Source organism: Thermobia domestica, chromosome 14 (genome assembly GCF_964235325.1).
Source record: "Thermobia domestica chromosome 14, izTheDome1.hap1.1, whole genome shotgun sequence".
NCBI lineage: Eukaryota > Metazoa > Arthropoda > Insecta > Zygentoma > Lepismatidae > Thermobia > Thermobia domestica.
This window is the reverse complement of record NC_137467.1, coordinates 27268354-27285004: the sequence shown is the minus strand read 5'-3', so window position 1 is coordinate 27285004 and position 16651 is coordinate 27268354. Positions and strand designations below refer to the sequence as shown.

Below are 16651 nucleotides of genomic sequence, written 5' to 3'. Positions count from 1 at the left end.
TAAATATATTGATTATAGATAATGGACTAAAATGTAGCCAGCATGAACTAATCGTGGAGCTATGTTGAAGAACTGTAGTTCACATTAAATAATTTTTCATTAGCAGATAACACATGTAATTGTTAGTAGTGGTTCTCGAGTCTTTTGTTTTTTTACAAATTTTTCTCATCAGCTACTGGAATATTCACAAGGTTGGAACTGTGAGTTGAATTCTGATTTACGTGCATAAAGAATAAAACTGAAAGTAACGCAAGAAGATATATATATTTTTTTCTTTTGTAAAAGTTCGTCTCTTGATAAAGTTTTTGAAATATGAGGGTAGTTCCACAAGTTTCTGGACTGACATTCAAACATCGCGCCACTGGTGCCATCTATGGCATACAGTATCGTCTATGAAAAAAAAATAATTTTTCAGTTTCAACTGTCTAGCTGCGTCAATTCGTTGAAGGCAGTCATTTGAATAAGTTGCTATGCGTTGAGCTCGCATCCTGCGTGAAAGTGCTCCAGTCCACACGACTGTTGTTGCCAAGGCTGCAGAGCTAAATCTGGTCTGTAAGGTGGGTGCACAATTTCCTTGAAGCCACAGTCTTCCACTCCAACAACATACGTGTTGACTGGAGCATTGACATGCCGTATGCGAGCTCAACGCACAGCGACTTATTCAAATGACTGCCTTTAACGAACTGATGCAGCTAGATTGAAACTGATACATTATTTCTTTCATAGATGGCACTATACGCCACGAAAAACTTCTTACCAGTGGAGCGATATTTCCGTGTTTGGCTGAAAACTTTTGAAAATATTTTTGTAAACGGAAACGAAATACGAGCGAGGATCAAAAACTAAGGTTACAAGGCCGATATTTCTGCAGTTTCATTTGTTATGGAGAAATGAGAAATATGCGCTGATTTTAATACACAGAATTGGCAACTATGCAGAGTTTCAGCCACCTGTGACGCTAGTTGTATGTAAACAAATGACGGCTCTTTCGGAAAATGGTCTCACGAAGAAGTCCGCTCATTTATTCGATTTCTGTGGTGGAAATATGTAACCGCGGCTGAAATTCAGCGGCAGCTGATAGAGGTTTACGCAGAGACTGTAATGTCTTGTCAGCATGTCGCAGAATGGTGTTAAAAGTTTTTGGCTGGTAGAGAAAACGTCAACGACGAGGAGCGCAGTAGCCGACCTAGCACGTAGGATTTGAACAGAGCTGGGACATCAATTACCTTCCCTACAGCCCGGACCTCGCTCCAAGCGACTTTTCACCTTTTCCCGCACTTGAAGCAGCGCCTAGGAGGCTATCGCTTCAGATGAGGAAGTGAAACACTTCATAACAACATGGCTGAACTCGCAAGGACAGGATTTTTTACCAGGAGGGAATCTTCAAACGCTGTATTGGTTGTATGAAATAATATCTACACGTTTCACTGCAGGCTTTGTAACCTTACTTTCTGATCACTTCCCGTATCAGGTAAAAAGGAAAAAAATAGCGTACACAAGGTACAGCCTTTACTTTTTTATTTATTTATTTAAATAAATGAATTAAACATGAAATCTGTAACATACTGGCATATACAATTAAAACTTGATAAATCAATTATTTTAGAACATGAGATTATCAATCAATAAGTCTAATACTGTTGTTTTTCTTACAGAATTACCGTCGAGTTGCAGAGGTGTGGATGGATGAATACGCTGAGTACCTGTATAAACGGCGACCTCATTATCGTGACATTGATCCTGGTGATCTCACCAAGCAACGAGAAATAAGGGAAAAACTCAAATGCAAACCATTCAAGTGGTTTATGGAGGAAATCGCCTTTGATCTTCCGAGAAAATATCCTCCAATTGAACCACCAGATTTCGCCACTGGAGAGGTAAGTGAAGTTACTTAATGAAACAGTAATAATAATAATAATAAGTCTTGCACTTACCTAAAGCATACGTGTGAACAAATCACGTGCGATATTTTTTCAGCACAATTAGTGGAAAAGAACTACGTTGCTTGAAGAACTATATAACTGAACTCAACTTCTGGCATAACAGTCCATAGAGCGGGCATGTACAAGTTGAACAGAGGGTGGGCCAGTCACTAGTGCCTTACTATTGTGCTTCCAAAATGTCTTGAGCCGTGGCAAAAATGCGAACTAAAACTCACACACCCACGCGTTGAGCCAATAAGGGTTTAGCTGTTGCTAAGCGAGAGAAAGCGAGTGGAATTCCTTCAGTCGATAGCAGCGCTTGCAACGGAAGACTAAGGATCAAGTCAATGTGGTATATCTATGGTGTCGAGGGCCGTTCGAGACAATGTATGAATTGAATAGCCAAAATGGAGAAGCTTGTTCATCGTACAATAATACCACAGGAACAGGAAAACTGCTACAACGGTGACCAAAATGTTTATTTACTAAAGAAACGTAGAAAAATCTATTTACGTATACTATTTTAGTGAGAAACTTGATCATTTATGTTTTGAACTATTCCCTCAATGTTCGATGTTAAATTGGGTGTTCCAGCGCGAACGATATTTTTAAGATGGACATCAGTTATCCAGGAAAAAATCAATTCAGGTTAAGACGTTACGTAAAAAATACATTTCCAATAACAAATCAGGCGGGCCGGATGAAAGGGTTCAGTAGGCCACAACCGCCCTGAGGACCGGCTGTTGCACATGGCTGCCTTGCCTTAGAAGAACTATCAACTGACCTGTGGCACTCATCCCTTTAGGGTGACGTATGGTCAGCACATCGGCTTCTCTTGCCATTAATGTTGGCTTTCTGAACAAAGGTCGCAATTTCATTAGTTCCTCAATTGTCTTCACGACACTGGATGGACGCCTCAATGCGTACATCATTTGGTAAGTACAAATGGTCACCCATCTTTCCTCTGATCCAATCTAACATTGCTTGACCTTCCTGATCTCACGAGAACTATATTCTAGTGTACCTAGGACGTTTGCAATTTGAAGAACTCTATTCTTATAAAATTTTCTTCCCTGTAGAAATAATGATCGTGAGTTGATAAAGATTATGTTTCCTTAGTTTATAAATTCACTTGTTTTCTCATTCCCAGCATCTAGTCTAGGGGTAAATAAACATCCACTGGTTATTCGTCTATGCGTAAACCACTGAATAGTTGTACACCACTTGGTTCTGAATGGCTTATACAGAGTGGCTTGAACCGCCCTTGTAACTTTCAAATTAATAGATAAAATGCAATGAAATTTTGCAACACAAAAACATTTACAACGCTATCAAATTAGCAGTGTTGTAGAATGTAGAAACTATGAAATACTTCCGTAATTTTGATGAATAATCTTGCGAGGGAAACGAAATTGACCTTAGGGCGCCCTTCAAGACAGACAGGGTATCCATGGCAATAGAGAAAGGAATGTATTCGTACACGAAACAACGTACATTAACACGAGGGTCGCTTAGGTATCTTTGTTCGCAGTGGCAGGAGATCAGACATCTAACAGAACTTTTCAATTGATGAAGCGTTGAAGCACTGACGAGGTAACGAAAATGGTAATATAACAATGTTTTGGATGATTGCTTTGATCGCTGCATGTTGTTAATACCACTCTCTACCCCATCTCAAGAAAACAAAGTATATTTGCATCATTGTAATGTAATTAGATCAGAGTCTAAGGTGGACAGGATACGAAGGTTTCATCAGTAGGAAAAAGGCCTTTGGGTAGATCGAACAGACTACATTTGTCATACTGTGGGATCAACTTATCTATACTTGTATCATAGAACTCGGCTGCCTGAGATTGGAACCACTGTTTGACAATCTCCTCTGCCTCTCCATCATTCTAAAAATACTGATGCTGACCTCACAGGTTTCTGCATGAGGATTCTGCATGATGCATTCCCAAACAAGATCCACAAGGTCGTCTGTGATGATGGTTGGCCTTCCACTGCGCTCCTCATCATGCATATTTTGGCGTATTGCTGCAAATTGTCTACACCAGCAACTCACCATCTGCTTGCTCATGACGTTCGGCCCATAGACCTGGCACACCTGACGATGGATTTCAATCGGCGTTCTGCCCTGTGCATTCAAAAGCTTTATTACTGCTCACACTTCATACGCGGCGGGAGCATCCGTCTTCAACCACTGCCACAACGCTACTGAGAGCACTAGGGAAGTTCCGCTGGCGCATGCACCATGCTAGGACCTTACTCTCTCACGTGCACGCAGTCGCTTCGCGCAACAGTTTCCTAGCCATGGGAAAGTTATGCGTGGGAAACTTACTTTCTGGTTGCGCCTTGTAAATGCTGAGTTAGTATTATTAATTTAGAGCTTTTGATTGTTTTGATCGAAATTCCCTTTCTGTTTTTCATTATTTAGTATTTCCAGATTAAAATAGATTTAACAACAATGGTCAGATTTTTCTTTTATTTATTTAATTTATTTTTATTTATTTAATTTTTGTAAAAATATGAAATGATATATTTGAGTATTCAGTTAATGTTACATATTTTCTCTTCGTAGGTTCGAAGTGTAGCAGCTCCTGATTTGTGTGTTGACACGATGTTTAAAAGAAATGAGGAAAGGTTTGGATTAGAAACTTGCCTTAAAGATAGCCCAGGAAGAAGCGGAGAACAGGTAAACTTGATTTCTCGATTTCTTCGGTTAATTTTTGTTGTACTCGAAATTCCCGCGACATGAGAGAGAGACTACGTATTCTTTAAAATAATTAGTCAAATATTTTAAATCATCCACGAATTCAGTGGATAAAATTGTGATACTGAGGAAAGAGGTTATATCACTGGAGAACACGGATAACTTAGAATTGAATCTGTGAGTGAAAAAAGGAGAACATTTAAAATCTTTCATTCCCCAAAATAAACGAATGTAATGAGTTTGGATATTTGGTTAAACAGAAATTGCTATCGCGAAATATTCCATGTTCTTGAAATATCCTCTTTTTTCCACTCAGTGATTCAGTTAATATTAGGGGGCGCGGTGGCTCAATGGTAGAGCGTTCAGCTCCGGTGCTTGGGGTCCCTGGTTCGATCCCAGCTCGCGCCGTGTGGACTTTGTGGTGGACAAACACCGTGCTCGTGGGTTTTCTCGGGGTTCTTCCGTTTCCTCCCACTTTCTTCATTCCACCATTTCACTAATTTCTCATTATCACCGTCTCCTTTAGCCTAACCAGCATAACAGTGGGACGTAAATCTTAATGATTTCATTTTCAGTTAATATTATTGTTATCTGGTGTCCGTTTGGCCAGATTTTCTATTACTTTTCATAAATATTTCTGTAGGATTATCTATTCCAAACTTTACCATGGCGTGTCAGATACCTGGGAATTAGAAGAATTAGCCCTTTTACTTTTAAAATTGTGCCATTGAATTTGTTATGCAAAAACGATTCAGTTTGTTTATAGTCTTGTAGAAGTAAGTATGCCGAATGTAATCATTCTAGTAAATTTGTGAGGAAGAGCCATTTCCATTTTCCACTGAACCCCCCTCCCCCACACACACAGTTGTACAGAAAATTAACATCGACTAATCAACGTAGCCTCTCGTACTGAAGAAAAAGTACCTTAATCATCAAGCTGAGTCAATGCTTTCGAAAATTATCGCACGTTGAGTTTAATGTTAAAGTATATGGCCAGAAATACTTTTCTCGATTTTAAAAGAACGATAAGAGATAGAAACGAAGTTCTTAGGAAGTTTTCAAGAGACAATATCAAGGCACATCCAATGGTACTAGAGTAGGTATCCGGAAAAATTCCGGAACATTGTTTAAATCGGGATGGAATGTTTTTTTTTGCAAAACCAATTTCACATTAATACAAAAATCAGATAAGACAATTTGATGCAGCATTTGCTTGAAACGTACGGCTGAAAACACATTTGTGAAGCGGAAAAGTAAGCAATTAAATTCACAAATATTTAGGAATGGTACCGAGTCCGAGATTATTCTCGATATCGTCTCGGACTCTGTACCATCCGTAATTATAGGCCTTATATCTGGAGAACTACTTATAGTGTAGGCAAACCTAAACTATCACTAACTCAGTATGATGTTCTTATTCCGTAAGAAATAAAAACCGCGATTTAGGGTCCTTGTTTGTGTAGATAAGATACGTCTACTTTTAAAGAAGTTCAGCAAATTTGATCCGGAATGTTCCGGAACTTTCCGGAAAACCGCTCTAGTACTATTAGATGTGCCTTGATATTCTCTCTTGGAAACTTCCTAAGAACTGCGTTTCTATCTCTTACCGTTCTTTTAAAGTCTAGAAAAGTACTTTTGGTCATATACTCTAATGTTAAATTCAACATGCGATAATTTTCGAAAGCATTGACCCAGGTACGTTTGTTAGTCGATGTCAATTTTCTGTACAGCTGTGGGGGGTTTACAGTGGAAAATGGAAATGACTCTTTATACTATAACTAGCGTCAATTATCCACTTCACTGAGTTAAAATAAAAATTTTACATATACAACTTCTTATCTCATGTGTTTGGTACTCGTGAAATATGCTATTTTTCTCTTTTTGTGGCATGGATTTAAACGGCATCGGAAGTACCACTTTTCGTCTTACTAATGTCGGTCATTTTTGATAATTATATATATATATATATATATATATATATATATATATATATATATATATATATATATATATATATATATATATATATATATATCCCCCTCCCCTGTTGCTGAATATGGCGTCGGAAGTGTGTCTGTTAATCTCAGCGACCCCGAAAAGTATAGATTCGACACTAATATCGGTCATTTTCGATAATTTTCAAATGTCTCTCCTCCTACCCTAAGTTGCACCGTCAAAGTGGTGTGATAAAAAACATCGCAGGTCCGAACCTCATCTATGTTGAAAATTTGATCGAGATCGATCCGGTGGTTCAAGAGTTATTAAGTTTTATTAATTCTTTTATACCTCCACTTTCTCTCTCCCTCCCAAGTTTTACCGTCCAAGTGAATAGATAAAAGCACTTCCAGTCCAGAACCCCATTTACGTTTGATCGAGATTGGTCGGGTGGTTCAAGAGATTAAGAGTCACAAACGTAGTCACTTTCAATTTTATAATGTAGATTTATCGGTTAAACCAGACTTCAATTCTCTTAGAAGTTGATGCTTTTATAAATACTTTCTTAATGAGCACTTGGGGTATTTCTCACTACATACTTGTAAGAAACTGAAAGATATTTATTGTTGAGCATGCTAGCACATTGTGCTTATCAAGATGAATATTTATTTAACGTTTTAAATATTCTGCTTTAAGATCTCCAAAAAATTTAGAAATGAATTTTTGCCTTGCATTTTGTTTTTTCTTTTAATTGCAGACATTTGCTCTCACGTGGCATAAAGATATTCGACCCAAAGGCCGAACGGTCTGCTGGGATGTCTCTAGTCTTGACAAAAAGGCACCAGTTCTTCTTTGGAATTGTCACGGCATGGGAGGAAATCAACTTTGGAAATATGATACGGTAAGTAAAAACAGACTTTTTCCAAAAGATGAGTGCGTATTAGAGCCGTTCTCACATACAAAATATGTCTCTAACACTGTAAAGTTTCTGAGAGATGTTATGTAGAAAAGCATTGTGAAAATCAATATTCGGAAATAGTAAAGTTTCTAGGCGTGTTCATCATTTGACACGAACATGAGAATCGCACATCTGTAATCTAAAGTTTTTGATTTGCTATCTATTCTTTACCACCGCACTTACTTGCTTATTGCGTTGTTTTGTTCGGTTTGTACTGTACAAGTTAGACTATGACTGTATTGCGGTTCTTCTGGTCCCTCGTATCTATTAAAGCATCTGGATGCCATTAATCACGTGGGCATTCTGGTAGTTATTGGAACTTACCGCACTAGTTCTGTTGTTAGCCCTTGTGTAGAAGTAAATGAACTAGCATTAACATATCGTTGAAATATTACTTCAGGCTTATGCCGTTCATGGGCATTCTATCGTGGACGATTTGTGTTTTTCTTTTCATAATGACCACCATTAATGCTCCACGCCCGCTCTCATGCCCGTAGTGTGTCCGGGCCCATAAGAGTCTCTCTGACGACGAGTTTGTTTGGACTTCTTGTTTGTGACGCGTTTGTGTTGTTCTATCTTAGCAGCTGGTAACCATTGAAGCATTAGTTATCACACACCAACAACATCAGCAGGAGTTTCGATTTAAATGTGTACTTTACGGAGTGTACCAGCAACCTGAATGTTTAGTTCGCACAGCTGCTTAGCGGTAGAACGCTCATATCTTGTGCGAGGGGTCTCTCGTTCAATTCCAGGGCGTGAGAGTTCGTGATGGGTATTATCGTGTTCGTAGGTTTTCTCGGGATTCTCCCGCTTTCTTCCACTTTATCATTCCACCAATTCTATTATAATCATCCACTTTCAATAATCATTTGTTTCGTGTAGCCTAAAGGGCATAATCGTTGGATATTAAATGAAAGGGTAATTCGTTGGGCCTGCTTCTCTATTCAAGATCATTTTCCACGTAGAACAAAAACTATGTCGTGGGTGTTTTTGAAGTCAAACTTTAGGAGCTGAAGGCCGTTCCGACATGCAACCCCTTGAATCCCAAGCTTCGTTTTGAATGAAATGCAGTAAAGTTATTTTCAAATGCCAATAGATCATTCCATAATTGGTTTAGGGACATGCAAAATACGCGGAATATATCAAAGATTTATGAAAGGCATGTTTTATGTCTATTAAAGTAAGCCTAGCCAAAGGAGGGGAAACAGTGGAAATTTAAATTTTGTATTTCTTTTAAACGACACAATGAGATTTGCCTCCTTAGCCTACAAAAACCAGGAATAGTTCTGAAATCTGATAGGCATACCACATTAAAGGAAGAGAACTGTTCCCTCTTGCAAGTAGCATCCAGTGAATGAACGTGTTTGGAGCATTGATTTTATTTTATTTATTAGTATTATTTTGCAATAAAGGAAGACACCATTCCACCCCTCTTCCTTCTTATTAATACAGATATGTTTCTTTCAACTGAAAATCATATAAACAGTAAGAGGGAAGTGTTTTCTAGTAAATAAGACCAATAACATAGACGTTCAAAGAGAAATGCAAAAAATAATGCATTTAAACCAAGCTAACTATATACCAGTATAGTTACTTGAGCTTCAATAAGGTTACATGAGAATTACTATCCATAGTTTCATGAACTAAAGATTAAGGTACAGATGTCACTTGTTACACCATTGTACTAGGTCGTTATTGGTAGAGTGAAGAAGTTTATCTGTTAAATTATAGAACGGCTAGTACACTCATGTCCAAAATGATTGTCGCATATCTATAACTGTCTTCTTGTAAGAATATAATTTGATAATGATTTTGCAGGGTACTTTTAATACTGATACTATGTGTATAATCGGGAAATGTATATTTATGTTAAATTTCATAGGAAAAGAATTATTAATACGAAAATTAGAATAAGTAAAATAAAATGTTAAATGGACAAGAAAGTTTTATTTTCGTTTTATTGTTCTTATTTACTGCTCTTCTGACATGAAATTTGTCACATACATGTCTTTGCCGATTATACACGTACTAACATTATAAGAAATACCAGACGAATTCGTTATCAAATTATATTCCTACAACAACATATTTATAGACATGCGACAATAATTTTGGACATGAGTGTACGTATGTCTGTCGACTAGAATCAAAGCGTAAACGCCGAGAAGCTGTTTTCTAGGACTCGATTCAGCGTCCCAAGAATAGGTTCCATCTTCTCCATTAATCCTCTTTTGACAGCGGAGGTGCTAGAAATAAGCCATTTTTCGGTTCAACTTTGATCACCATAGCACAGTAACGGTAATATCAGGTTGTCTAAAAAATATTGAGCCTTTAAAGGTCAAAGTTGAGAATATTTTTATTATGATCAGAAAACAGCATTATGAAACCACGTATGCAACGTTTTGTTTGATGAACTTTTTTCATTTTTGCGGGAACACTATCATCCCGTCACTGTAGAACTTACGTGATTTTTGGTCAAAAAATTGTGGCACGTGGTTTTCACAAACCTCTTTTAAAACCCGCAAACAGAACTTACCACTATTCAGAAAGCTCTGCAGAGATCGAAACAAACGATAATCTGACGGTGCCATATCTGGGCTATACGGTGGGTCCATTAAAACCTCCCAGCCAAGTTCTTTGAATTTCTAACGGGTCGTTAAAGATATATGCGGTCTGGCGTTGCCAGCGTGGTATATGACGCCTTTTCTGGTAATCAGTTCCAGCCATTTATTTTGAATTGCTAGTTGCACTCGCGCTAACTATCGATCGTACAGTTTCGACTCTGTCCTTCTGCCCGGTGGCAGTAGCTCGTGATGCACAATGCGCTTCCAAAATACCACCAAATACACGGCATAATTTTGCTAGGAGTCGGTAGACTTTGCTGTAGACTGTGGGGCTTCTCGCTTCAACTACGATCTTTCTCGCACATTGTTGCCGTACGTTATCCACTTTTCATCATTCATGGTCAACCTTTCAGAAACGGCTGGAGTTTCAGTAGATTCGCAGAGTGACCTAGCCCTTCACTAGATCTAATTGTATAAGCAATTTTTTATTTCCCCGTCGATTTTCGACTCGGGTTGAGGTGGGACGGAGGAAATCGTGTGAGGTAAAGCGTTATGCTGATTTCTTCTTTGCTTATTTCTAAGAACCCTTTTGGATGTATGTTATCTACATTACTCCTGTGCTATGCGAGCTTACGTAACAGCAGAGGATAAATGTCAGAGGAATAGAATGTTGTAGAAACATTCTTCTATCTCTTTTTATACACGTTTTGAATTAAGACCGGACAACGATGGGTACTCACTCTTTTTATACAATTTCTGAACTAAAACCGGGCAATGACGTATGCTTACAGCCAGTGTTTATTAAAATTGTTTATTAAAATTTTTGATGTCTTCAATGTCAAGTAGAAGTGGGTACAATATTGCATGTTGTGAGCTTGATGGAAAACTAAAACATATATGACATCCTTCATTTCGTTGTTTATAGTATTTAAATAATTGCAAGTGTTTCTCTCTCTCTCTCTCTCTCTTTTTCCCAGGAAACGCAGTGGTTAGTACATGGAGGCAACCACAGGTGTTTGGACTGTAACCCTGGAAGTAAAGAAATATATGTTACGAAATGCGATAGGGAATCGTTAACACAGAAGTGGAAATTTGAATCAGTGAATATAAAAGCTCTAGAAAATTGGAATAACTTAGGCCCAACGTAATTTAATTAGTAAGTATTTCAATTTTTCTTAATTTTGCCTATTTTGCTGAAGATGCATAATTTATGATATTGTATAAAATAGCAAGAGTAATTCACTAATCAAGTACCATCATCATCATAAGTATTCTGCCCTTATTGGCAGGTCACTTGCCGTAGCTGAAAAGCTCCTATGCTCCACGGTTCTCCGTCAACCTCTTCGTCTTGACGTATGATCTTTCTGCTCTTATATCATCCATTAATTGTAGTCTCCTTCGCCCCCTCCTTCTCTTTCCTGCCACCATACCTTCTAGGACGTTCCTTATGATACAATTTCTTCTTAGGCAATGTCCCAATCACTTTCTTTTCCTCTTCTCAATAATATCTAGAAGTGTTCTTTTCTCCCCCACCATTTCTAACACCCTCTTATTCGTTTTCCGTTCGACCCAACTACTTCTTTCCATTCTTCTTCACACCCACATTTTTGAAGGCTTCCAGTCGTTTTTCATCACTTTTACGTAATGTCCATGTTTCCGTCCCATACAGTACAACAGTCCACACGAAGCATTTTATGAGTCTTTTTCTCAAAACTTTATTCAAGGTCCTACAAAACAGACTTTTCTTCCTCTTAAAGGCTTCTTTCGCCATTCCTATTCGTCTTCAGGAAATCAAGTACCAAGCCATACTATTACAGTAAGCTCTGGATAGAAAACTACTTTCATCACGAAAGTAAGGAATAAGATTTCTTTTTTTCAAATGCTGATGTAGTTTTCTGCAAAGAATATAGTATGTCATGTATCTCTGAAGTTTGGGAGATAAAACCCAGCATATATACTCCTTATCAATTTTGGGCATTCAAAATCTCGCGCCCAAACTTTTCAGGAATTGATACTAGAGGTAAATAGAAGATGAGAACATGATATGACCTTTAACCTCCGGAAGCTTGCTTCTGTGGTAGAGCCCATTAAAGTTACGAAGATGTTGCAACATTGCACGGCCCATTGAAAGTAAAATGTATATCAGGACACAGTTATCACTGCTCGGAATCGAGTAGGGAAAAAGTTTGTCTGTGCTAACCACACGAACCATGTTGTAATCTCACTACCATTAACACTTTCATTCGGTGGAAAACGTTATTTAATGCTGAATGCGAGTGGCAACGATGAAAAACAATCAGGGAATATCGTGCATAAAGTGAATATTACTGTTGTCAAACAGACAAGCAAGTTACATTAATATGTATACTATATGTATTCCTCGCGTACCACGCAGCTAGGAGGATCATCTCCAGTATACGTGAGTCATGGTACGAGCCCCAATTGACGCACCAGAACAAATGGCTACTCCTGCAAAAGAGTGTTCGTTTCATTATTGTTGTTCACATTCAGCATGAAATAACATTTTCATTCCCCCCCCCCCCCCCAAAAAAAAAGTGTTACTAGTGATGAGATTGGAACATGCATTTGAACATGCCAACGAGAGGTTCAAAATGAGGCACTGTTGTCCTATTCTTTACTATTCTAGATGAACATTATTTTGTTGATTTCTGTGGTGAATGTCTGAATGCATCTAACACCTGAAATAGATTATGCTTCCTTATGGCTGTGCGAGTTAGACTCGATCTCCCTTATGTATATCCATCGATGTTTCTTTTCTTTCAAACTTTTTGCGCAAGCGAGCAATGCTTAGGCGTATTAGAGGTTGAGTTCCATATCCCTGCCCTTATTGTCGTTGCACTTAACAGTTACTCTCGAACTTCCAGTACCATTTCAGAATGTTTTCCGTTGCTGGAACGACAATCGTATTTGCATTGTATCGCATCGCATTGAATAATACTAACATGATACGTTGCTGTTTTTGAACGACAGTACTACTACTAGAACCCGTAGCCAACGCAAATTGAAGCGTATCGTATATATAACATTTTTAAAATGCATATATATATATTTTTTAACCACCCCAGTATACAGAGTGTTTCAAAATAACACCGACAACGTTTGGAGGGTGATTCCTGACACCAAGACCAGACAAAAAGTGTAAAACAACCTGGCTGCAGAAATCCGTCACTTCGGAGTTATAGGCAGCCGAAAACATGAATTTAAGGGTCCATAGCTCCAATACTATAGGACCTACCGTAGTCAGATCAAGACTTCACTTAGGAACTAGTATGTGCCCTATCCAAATATCCATGTTTCATAATTCTGCGGTACTTCTTAAAGGTAGTTTGTGAGTACTGCATATAATATGCCTGTAGCCAAACTCCCTCTATAAAAATTGTTGCGTGAGTACCACAGGATTCTGAAATATGTGTTTTTTGATAGGCACATATTAGTTCCTAAGTGAATTCTTGACCCGACTACGGTAGATTCCATAGTTTTGGAGCTTTGGACCTGTAAATTTCATTTTTTCATGTTTTCTGCAGTCAGGTTGGTCTATACTTTCTGTCATATCTTGGTGTCAGGAATCACCTCCCAAACGTTGTCGGTGTTGTTTTGAAACACCCTGTATATCTACTCCAAATTTAATCAAATGAATTTAGTGCTTTATAAAGCATTGAACTGAAGATTAATTTTTACTTGTAACCTGGTTTTAAATTCTATCATACCCGGGCTTCCACACTTATAATTTGTTTTAATTTCGTAAGTATAATTTTAACTTTAATAACTTGTTTAAAATTAAATCTGTGTTGATGCGTTCATTTTAAAGTTGGTGAGTATTCCAATATCAACATGGCAGTTAATTTTTTCTCATAATCAGATTGACATTTTGAATTATAACAGATATTCCAGTTTTGTTTTTATCTTTTACAGGTTAATAGGATGTGTGAGGGGCGATTGACGTAGAATCTGTGATTAAAAATAATTCTGCCATTCCAGCTCATACAAGCATTTGTGCCATTATAATCAATCAGAATCAGTATAACCTCTTCAAGACTGAAAGTCACGTTTAATTCCATAGTGCAACAAATACAAGAGACGAAGGAATAAAATATCCAGTGATACATTGAAACAATCAGGACAGCACCATATCAAGTATTTTGTGTGTAGTATTTGTATAGTGCGTAAGTCGTAACTATTTGTCAAAAATAGTTGAAGTCATTGACCAAGCTACTCTTATGGTCCAATATCAGTAACTTTTTTTCTTTATTTTCTTAGTGTTCCTTTTCTGTGATATCTGTACAGTTTGTGTGTGCAGTTTATTCGGAACTATTAATAAATAGAGCATAGTTTTCGTGGAGAAAAAACAAAAAATGTTGTTAGACAGTAAGGCGTGGAAAATTTTGTATAGATGGTTCTGTTTCCGTTTCAGCTCTCCGTTTTGGAATAAAGATTATATTTCATTGTGCAATAGTTGATGCGGAATCGCATTCTACGTAAGATATTCATGAAGGTAGTTTAGACCTCGCAGTGTTCTGTAATTAGCTCTCTTGAAGACAAAACAGTATGATAGGAAAGGGTGGTTTGTATGGTAAATTAAAAGAAGAGTATCTGATGCGTTCAATTTTCGATCAATTCTGATGACAGTTTCGTCGGTTACTGTCAACTTTATCAAATCATGAATATTCATGCTTGTAGTTTCTACCAGTAGCAGCTAATGTTATAGTTGCAATGTTGCGCAACGATCGAAGTTTTTTAAATAAAATTATTAGTAGTAGTAGTAGCAACGAAATGAAGAATGTACTTTGTCTCACTCTCGTATATTCCGTAAGTTATATACTGTTGTATTTCTATAATTGTAATATCCTTTAACCCTTTTAGGACCTCCACTGTTTGAGGTAAATTTTAGACTTTTACTCAAACAGCTACTGCTTCCTTACTATTTATCGTAGGATCCTGATTTATATCTTTATATATATATATATATAGACTACAGCATCCTTTTTAACGGTACCACTCGCTTGTCCGTATTGTACATCAGAAATGGGAAAATCGGGAAAAACCAGGAGTTTTTTTTTTTAGAAATTTTTGCTGAGTTCATGTAGGGATCTGAAAATCTCTTGAAAAATACGTAGTTATGTATACAATGCCTATATAAAATTTCAATCTTGTATCTTGAAAACAAAGGGCGGAAAAATTTTTGAAAGTCTAAAAAAAAAATTACTTCGCCATTACTATTTGGTCTAGCGTCATGGTTGAAACGCCATTTTCTTCAGTTTTACGCACCCTTTCCAACGGTACCACTCACGTGTCCATATCTACCCCGAATCGGGAAAAACTGGAAAACTGGATTTTTTCTGAAAAAAAAAAAATCATTCCTTCGGAACACTTGCGCTCCTCGGGCCCTGGCCCGGGTTCGTATAGATCTTTAATAATAATAATAATAATAATAATAATAATAATAATAAAACGAAGGTGCACACGATCCGTATGTAAAATTTCAATCAGATACCTTGAAAACTAAGTGTGAAAATTTTTTTTGAAATTTGCCTTAAGAAAAAAATGTCACGCCCCACCGCCCCCACTTGGCGCCGCCAAGTTGACCATCCGGTCACGACTTCATCTAAAGTTCGTTCGTCAGTGAATTCAATTTGTACTTTCTGTCTCAGGTCATTCTTACTGTAACATCCGGAGTCACACTATATCTGTCCCCACTGGTTTCTACGTCTCTTCTCTACATTCTAACCAATTCATTTCCATTGTGAGTATTGGCTCCTAGATCACTATAGACACTGTATATTAGAAAATGGAAATTAAAATTAAGCGATGTTGCAAGTTATTATTGTACATGTTACATTATTGTAACTACCGCAGCTCCATATTCTACGTATTAGTTGTCAGAATTGCCAGATCAGATGTCCCAGAGTTAAATTGCTCATAAAGCCTTTTTTTGTAATTGTAGTGATATGTATTTTAGATATCTTCTGCAATTTTCTTAATTTCTTGTAAATTCTGTTTCTCGTTCATCATGTTAAATCTTGTATTATTTTGTAATTAGCGGGCCGCGGTGGCTCAGTGGTAGACCGTTCGTAACTGGTGCATGGGGTCTCTGGTTCGATCCCAGCTCGCGCCAAGGGAACTTTTTTGTAGACAAACACCGTGTGCGTGGGTTTTCTCGAGGTTCGTTTCCTCCCACTTTCTTCATTCCACCATTTCATTCATTTCTCATCATCACCGTTTCCTTTAGCATAGCCGGCATAACCGTGGGACGTAAAACTTAAAGATTTAATTTCATTTCTTTTGTAATTAAAGTTTACGTTAACAAGCATGAAGCAGCTCAGAAAAGGAACGTAGAAAATGGAGACTTAAAGATTCGTCGATTCAATCAAGTTTGACAGTTCCCGACGAAATTGTCATCGGAGTTGATCAAACACTGGACGCAACAGGTAAGCTTCTTCATTGATGGTTTATGCATCTAGATCCGTTCTGTTTCAAGTGTGCCCCTTTTGTCGCTCGCTATCCATTCTAAGTAGCCTACGATCTTCACTCGTCAAGACCAAAC

General features: G+C 37.6%; 1 protein-coding gene across 3 annotated transcripts in view; it reads left to right on the top strand.

Annotated features, from left to right (window-relative positions):
• The window catches only part of Pgant6 (Polypeptide N-Acetylgalactosaminyltransferase 6), a 55910-nt gene extending 39612 nt beyond the window's left edge, over positions 1-16298 (top strand). For all 3 annotated transcript variants that reach the window (XM_081737795.1, XM_081737794.1, XM_081737796.1), the window contains exons 10-14: positions 1656-1877; positions 4501-4614; positions 7325-7468; positions 11067-11245; positions 14023-16298. In XM_081737795.1, coding sequence (XP_081593921.1) covers positions 1656-1877; positions 4501-4614; positions 7325-7468; positions 11067-11237 — 651 coding nt within the window. In that variant the 3' untranslated portion in view covers positions 11238-11245; positions 14023-16298. The remainder of the gene's footprint in view (positions 1-1655; positions 1878-4500; positions 4615-7324; positions 7469-11066; positions 11246-14022) is intronic.
• Positions 16299-16651: the final 353 nt, after the last annotated feature.